At 42.0% G+C, this 8,237-nt stretch overlaps 1 protein-coding gene across 1 annotated transcript; it reads left to right on the plus strand.

Moving 5' to 3' along the window:
* The first annotated feature begins 273 nt into the window (after positions 1-273).
* On the plus strand, positions 274-7,136 carry LOC148034737 (uncharacterized). The gene is made up of 2 exons (XM_087680706.1): positions 274-369; positions 6,729-7,136. Exon 2 carries the CDS (start codon positions 6,732-6,734, stop codon positions 7,134-7,136), a length of 405 nt encoding a protein of 134 aa, XP_087536832.1. The 5' UTR covers positions 274-369; positions 6,729-6,731.
* Positions 7,137-8,237: the final 1,101 nt, after the last annotated feature.

Raw genomic sequence — 8,237 nt, forward strand, 5'->3', positions numbered from 1 at the left:
AACAACACTCCTCTCCATCAGGCAATTGGGACATTACAGAGGTAGGAATATCAGGGTCTGGTTACAGGTGGATCAAAGATGGATCTCAAGATGAAGAATGGAGGCACTCTATTGCTCCTATTCCACCAGAAAAGATGCTGAGGAAATGAGGGTACAAGAGGATCAGTCTTACGTTGAAGATGTTCAAGATGCTGTGCTGGTTTCTGGACCTGAAAACTCTGTTGTCTCTGAAGAGGAAGGAGATAAAGATGAGCAGCATGAGGCAACAGATATAGCATACTTTGACAAAGAGGTGGAGGAGACCTTCAGGCGTGCCATTTTGGAAGGGGTGCCTGAAAGTAATGTCATAATTGAGGTCAATGCATTGAGGTTGGCATGTAATTCCTCATTTTCAGACTGTGCAGGAACCATTTTTAAGGCAATCATGAATGTTGCCTTGGAGGAGCCACACACGACAACATCGGAGTTGTTTGCAAACAGCAAGAAAGCAATCAGCAAATGGAGAAATATATTAGAGAACTACCTAAAGAATGAGGATGACTCCCTTTGATGACAGGTGTTGTAGGATGTGGTGGTTCTTTGTCAAGAGACGACAATTATTGATAGCAAAAAAAAGGACTTCAGAAAGTTTGACAGTTTCTCAGCCTTGTGGGAAGGCTTAGTCAACACTTAATGGTTTTGGATTTGGAGGCTTGTAACATTGATTTGTTTTTAAGGGTATCCTGCTCAGTGCCTTGAGTATTTGGCTCTTTCCCAGCAAGCTAAGATGATGTCCTAATGAGTAGTTACAATTCCCATTCTCACTGTTCTTCAACTTCTATGTGTGAAGTTACAGTGGACAGATCTACAATTGGTGGAGTTTTGAGGGACTTAACACATAGCATCTGGTTACAGGGCAGATTCATACATGGATGCATATGTACATGTGATATGCATCGTTTGGATAGATATGCAGTTGAGTCATAGATAGCCAGAATAATGAGCAGTGGGAACAGGGAGTGGATGGCTGCATGGCCATAGCACAAGGCTTGAAAGACCAGCTGAATAGCAACATGTCTGTGGCTTAAGTGAAGTGCCTGCCTATATTCTCTCAGAAATGAATACTCCACCTTTTTATGAAGACAATTTAATACCCTGCTTTGGCTTCAGAGATACAATCAGATTGTTCCTCATTTGTGCTTGACTGAGCATACTTCTTTTGATGCCTACTAGACTCCTACTTTGTATGGAATCCTGAAAACTAGTTCATACACTTATTGAAAAACAGAGGACAGATTGACATGTTTTGTCATTTATTTTTGACTCTTCTTTTGTAAAAGATTGGATAAACAATATAATGAACTTGGCATCAAATATTGTGTTAACGAGATCTTCTTGATAGTCTTTATTTCTTGCTGTACCTTGAACCCCGTGTTCTGCAGCCCTCGCACGAACTCTTTGACATTTCTGGTGAACCCGACGTGAAAGTGCTGCGTCATCAGCAAGATGGGAGACTCGCAAGAAGAGATGACAGATGATAATGTCATGAAGAACCTGTTTCAGTCATTTACCATGTATATGCAGCAGCAAGCTCATGCAAAACGAGATAGTGATACTATGGATGCCTTGAAAGCTGTCCAACAGGAGATGAAGCAGTTTAATGGCCAGCAAGTGTCAACTTACCTGCATTTGTATGAAGAAAAGATGAAGTTTTTTGGAGTTTCTCAAGATGTTTGGAGCCGCTACTTCTTGCGGATCGTGGTGCGCGCTCTTGAAGGTCGAATTGCAGAAATTCAAGAGGCACATGCAGGTTGGGCTGAATTTAAAAAGGCATTAAAAGATGAATATTTCCTGGAGGATACAGGTTTTATGAATCGCAGGAATTTTTTAGCATGGGTTTCTATGCCTAATAAGGGACTTTCTGTTACCGCTCTTCTGCGAGAGTTTGAAAGCCGTTATGATCAGTTGGATGGGACTGAACAGCAAGCTTTGGAGATGCAGAAAGTGGAGTTATTTTTGCAAGCTGCAGATGCTGATTTGCAGGAAAAGTTGGATGATCTTTTGGAAGATCAAGCTACTGATTCAGGTTTAAAGACTGAGTGGAGACATGTTATTGATGCTGTGAATGCTCTTGTCAAGAAGCAGCGCAGGAGAGTCAGATTGCATCGAAATACAGGATCAGTTCCTGAGAAATCCTTGGAGACTTCTTCTTCTACCCCTGCTGCTACTCCTTTGCCTAAGCCTACTCCTCCTGTTATGAATCCACCAGTTCCTGCTGCTCCAGTGCCCTTATCTGTAGATGATGTTATTAAAGGCTTGGCGGATTTGACGATTGAAGCAGTCAAAGCTGAAGTTGGTAAGTTAAAGGAGCAACTTATGTCAGTACCTGCTGTAGCGCTTGCTCCAGTGACTGCGTTTCCAGCTGGTCAAAGAAAAGGGCGACGATGTATTTGGTGTGATAGTACAGAGCACCAACACTGCAGAGATTGTGATGCTTTTCAGGAAGCACGTAAGAAGAATGTAGTGTTCTGGGGACAAGATGGGAAGATATGGCTGACAGAGACTGGCGCTCCTCTTGACACGAACTTTGGTAAGGGAGGTATGAAGAAGCTTGTTGATGATATGGCTGCGCGATCAGCTTATGTGAGTGTTAGAGGAGATGCTTCAGCTTTTGGAGTCCAGCTTGAGCAGAAATCTGATGGAGACTCTGCTTTATGGTCTTCTGCCTTGGAGATAGCGAGAAGAGGGAAAGTTCAAACTTCTACTATGACTTGCGTGGGCTCTAGCATCCGAGGAGAAACAGGATGGGATTCTCCTGTTGACAGGTATTCTATTTTTGCTTATATTGCTAAAACGCAGGGTTTAGATGCCATGGTTGAAGAGAAGAGAAAAAGAGATGAGGAGGGTCCTAGTTCCTCCAAAAAGACTAGAGGGGGTGACTTTGTTTCACCACCTGTTACAGCTCCACCTATGTCAAATTCTCCATATGCAGATACATTGTTTGAGATGAGAGCAATGCTGAAAACTGATGTATGCAAGGGTACAAAGATCATACCTGTGCAAACCTTGGATATGTTTCAGGAAATTTCTGGTTTTATGCTGCAAACAGAGTTAGAGGCTGAGAAAACTCAGCAAACTGAATTTATGGCTGATCTTGAATAGCTAACAGAATTGCAGAGGGCTGAATCCATTCAGCCAACAGAGTTGAATGCAGAAAAATTTCTGCATACAGAGTTTCAGGCTGCACTCATGCAGTCCATAGAGCTAAAGGCTGAAAATTTTCAGCCAACAGAGTTGAATGCAGAAAAATTTCTGCATACAGAGTTTCAGGCTGCACCCATGCAGTCAATAGAGCTAAAGGCTGAAATTTTTCAGCCAACAGAGTTGAAAGATGCTGAAAATTTGCAGAAATTGCAGCAAAGGAAAGAGTGCTTGAATGATGCCAAGGTTGACACAAAATATAAAACAGTTGATAAGAAGGTTAAGCCGGTTGTAGGCCCGCTTCCTTCTGACAATGATGAACAGATTGAGAAAGCTATGAAGCAGCCTATGTTGAGGGATCCTGCGAATATTGGACATAAGTTTACAGTTGAAACTCTTGCAGAATTGAAGATTGGAAATGATGATTTTTTGCTTCCAGTGGAAAAAGAATGTTTTAGAGAGATGCTTGGACGTCATGGTAAGGCATTTGCTTTCTTTCCACATGAAATTGGCTGCATTAGTCCCGAATTGGTTGCATCTATGGTCATCTTCACTGTTCCTCATGTACCATGGAATATACGTCCTATACCTGTGCCTAAAGCACACTTGCCAAAGCTGATAGAGTTGCTGAATGAGAAGATTAAAATGGGAATTTTGGAACCCTCTTCTGCACCCTATTCTAACAGGTGGTTTACTGTACCAAAGAAGAATGGTACTTTGAGATTTATTCAGGATATGCAGCCCATGAACAAAGTGACAATCAGGAATGTGGGAACAGGTCCAGTTGTGGATGAATTTGCTGAGGCTTTTGCAGGACGAGCCATCTATTCATTAGGTGACTTGTATTCAGGTTATGATCAGTTTCAGCTTGCCTTGGAAAGCAGGGATATTACTACTATGCGGACACCTATTGGTCTTGTGAGGATGTATACCTTGCCTCAAGGTGCTACAAACTCAGTTGCTCATATGATGAATGCTATGCATAGAGTTCTTCGAGACTACATTCCATAGTATACCATGCCTTTTCTAGATGATGTGCCTATTAAGGATTGTGCAGAAGAAGAAAAGAATGAAAGTCTTGATTTGTGTGGATGTAGACAGTTTGTGGCTGATCACTTGAAAGCTTGTGAGCAAATATTGACACGATTAGAGGAGGTAAATTTGACACTTTCAGGGCTGAAATCTGTCTTTGCTGTTAATGAAGTCATCATAGTTGGGCATATGGTTGGATATTATGGCAGAAAGCCTTCTCCTGCAAAGGTGGATGCCATAAACGGGATTGCAGAGTATTGCTCAACTACTTCAGAGGTGCGGAGATTTGTGGGAGCTTGTGTATTTTACATAAATTGGATTCCACATTTTGCTCATATTGCAGATGTTCTCTATCAGCTGTTTCGAAAGAGGCAGAAATTTTATAGGGATGATGAAGCTGATGGAGAAACAGGTTTACTAGAATCAGAAGATGGACTTGACCTGTTTGTGGAGTTGAATGATCCTGGATAGTTGGCACATCCGGAGGATGCGCAGGTTTAGAGGGGGTGGATGTCGTGATGCTGCGCATCTGAGCCGTGAACATCTCCATTTTTTGTTGTGCATTTGTGTTAATTTCTGCGTGTGATTCATTGTTTGTGTGGTGCATTTTAATAAACTACATCCAATGTATGTATATATTCCCTTAAATGTATTGTACATTGATCATGTTCTGGAGTTACTATCTGAAGTTGAGAAGACTGACCTCAAACCACTCCAACCATGTTTTGACAGTGCCATGAAGATGTATTAGCAATTGAAGTGCTAAAAAGAAATGGAGTCTTTGTTTGACAAGGCAAAAGCTGCGAATGTGTGGCCTGTCTTAAAGAAGGGACAAGAAGTTCAAAAGACAAAGCTGAAACTTGTAATGGAGCACCGAGAGAAATTACCAGGCTTATTATTAGGTGGTTGACGCCACGCACTCTTGCCTATTGGTACATGTATGGGAGCCATAAATGTGATAGGACAGGTGGTATTGTTAGGAAGGACATCAAGTTCGCCTTTAAGGCAAATCAGCATCTAAGAATGGGGAGGTCACGAATGGAGAGGGAGAAATGCTAAAGGGAGAAAAGGAGGCTAATTGGGGAAAAGAGTATTCGAATGGAAAAAGGGAGGGAAAAAGACGGATTGTCATGCGCTTGAATGGGAGGAAAGGTTCCTTCTTTTTCGCTTCTGTGGCGAAAGGAGGGGGAGTAATGCTTGGATTAGAAAAAATGAAGGACAGCTCTGCTCTGAACCATGTATAGAGTGGGCCTCAGGGTTCCGTGGGGGGAACGGATATTCTTCTTGCAATTATGATACAAGGCTATGGAGTAGAAGACTTCGTGTATGTCAGAATTGACATAGAATCGTTGCCTTGATACCAGCAGGTTTTTTTTTCTGTAATCCGTTGATCAAAGCTATCTGTGAAGCTTTCGTACCTCCTGAGATCAACGAAATCGAAAGAAAGATCAGCTACTTGGATATTATGGCTCTCAATTTGACTATGGCGGACGACGAGCTTCCTTGAATGTCGCCTCCTCATCTCTATTATGACTGAGGACTCCAATCGAGTCATCAGTGCTTGACAACAGATTACTTCTACTAATGCTGGAATAATGGATTGAAAACATCCTTCCTCCAGAAGCACTTCCTTAAAAATCTCAAGCACTCTACAACCAGAATTGAATGCTTGAAACATTCTCTGTTACAGGATTTTGCTTAATTCAGTTTCGAACAGCCCAATACACCACCAGGTTTTGTAGGCCTTATAGGCACATGTGTATCTCCAGTAGCAGTTGCTCAGAATGCGATAGATGATGCACGTTCAGCTTGCATGCGCACATATGGGAGTTCTCCTGAGATGCATGTATATGGGGACCCGAGCTTCACCTTTGCATATGTACCAATACATTTGCATCAGATGATCTTTGAGTTGGTAAAGAATTCACTTCGTGCAGTTCAAGAGCGGTATGCTGATACAGATCAGGGTTGTGATAGCTGATGGTCTTGAGGATGTTACGATCAAGATTTCTGATGAAGGTGGTGGAATACCTAGAAGTGGAATTTCAAAAATATGGACTCTATTAATGCTGGAACAACGTTACTGTGCAAGAAAATGCGCAAATAAAACATGCAGTAATATGTGATGGGTCAACAATCAAGTCGGGAGCTGTTATTGAACCTGGTGCTGTATTGTCTTTCAATGTTGTTGTGGGGCAGAATTTTACAGTCCCAGCATATTCAAAGATTCCTTTGATTCCTCAGCCTACTGAGGAGGACTGCAGCGATGAAGAGCTGGAGTATGTGGAGGGTGCAAGTGTTACTTCAGAGAGCCCCTCCAAACCTGTGCAAGGGGAAGATGAATCTCTGAATGATGGTGAAGTAAGATCAGGTGAACAACACTCCTCTCCATCAGGCAATTGGGACATTACAGAGGTAGGAATATCAGGGTCTGGTTACAGGTGGATCAAAGATGGATCTCAAGATGAAGAATGGAGGCACTCTATTGCTCCTATTCCACCAGAAAAGATGCTGAGGAAATGAGGGTACAAGAGGATCAGTCTTACGTTGAAGATGTTCAAGATGCTGTGCTGGTTTCTGGACCTGAAAACTCTGTTGTCTCTGAAGAGGAAGGAGATAAAGATGAGCAGCATGAGGCAACAGATATAGCATACTTTGACAAAGAGGTGGAGGAGACCTTCAGGCGTGCCATTTTGGAAGGGGTGCCTGAAAGTAATGTCATAATTGAGGTCAATGCATTGAGGTTGGCATGTAATTCCTCATTTTCAGACTGTGCAGGAACCATTTTTAAGGCAATCATGAATGTTGCCTTGGAGGAGCCACACACGACAACATCGGAGTTGTTTGCAAACAGCAAGAAAGCAATCAGCAAATGGAGAAATATATTAGAGAACTACCTAAAGAATGAGGATGACTCCCTTTGATGACAGGTGTTGTAGGATGTGGTGGTTCTTTGTCAAGAGACGACAATTATTGATAGCAAAAAAAAGGACTTCAGAAAGTTTGACAGTTTCTCAGCCTTGTGGGAAGGCTTAGTCAACACTTAATGGTTTTGGATTTGGAGGCTTGTAACATTGATTTGTTTTTAAGGGTATCCTGCTCAGTGCCTTGAGTATTTGGCTCTTTCCCAGCAAGCTAAGATGATGTCCTAATGAGTAGTTACAATTCCCATTCTCACTGTTCTTCAACTTCTATGTGTGAAGTTACAGTGGACAGATCTACAATTGGTGGAGTTTTGAGGGACTTAACACATAGCATCTGGTTACAGGGCAGATTCATACATGGATGCATATGTACATGTGATATGCATCGTTTGGATAGATATGCAGTTGAGTCATAGATAGCCAGAATAATGAGCAGTGGGAACAGGGAGTGGATGGCTGCATGGCCATAGCACAAGGCTTGAAAGACCAGCTGAATAGCAACATGTCTGTGGCTTAAGTGAAGTGCCTGCCTATATTCTCTCAGAAATGAATACTCCACCTTTTTATGAAGACAATTTAATACCCTGCTTTGGCTTCAGAGATACAATCAGATTGTTCCTCATTTGTGCTTGACTGAGCATACTTCTTTTGATGCCTACTAGACTCCTACTTTGTATGGAATCCTGAAAACTAGTTCATACACTTATTGAAAAACAGAGGACAGATTGACATGTTTTGTCATTTATTTTTGACTCTTCTTTTGTAAAAGATTGGATAAACAATATAATGAACTTGGCATCAAATATTGTGTTAACGAGATCTTCTTGATAGTCTTTATTTCTTGCTGTACCTTGAACCCCGTGTTCTGCAGCCCTCGCACGAACTCTTTGACATTTCTGGTGAACCCGACGTGAAAGTGCTGCGTCATCAGCAAGATGGGAGACTCGCAAGAAGAGATGACAGATGATAATGTCATGAAGAACCTGTTTCAGTCATTTACCATGTATATGCAGCAGCAAGCTCATGCAAAACGAGATAGTGATACTATGGATGCCTTGAAAGCTGTCCAACAGGAGATGAAGCAGTTTAATGGCCAGCAAG

This window comes from Lygodium microphyllum, chromosome 6 (assembly GCF_053477565.2).
Source record: "Lygodium microphyllum isolate KBCC chromosome 6, Lygodium_microphyllum_v1.1.10, whole genome shotgun sequence".
Classification (NCBI taxonomy): domain Eukaryota; kingdom Viridiplantae; phylum Streptophyta; class Polypodiopsida; order Schizaeales; family Lygodiaceae; genus Lygodium; species Lygodium microphyllum.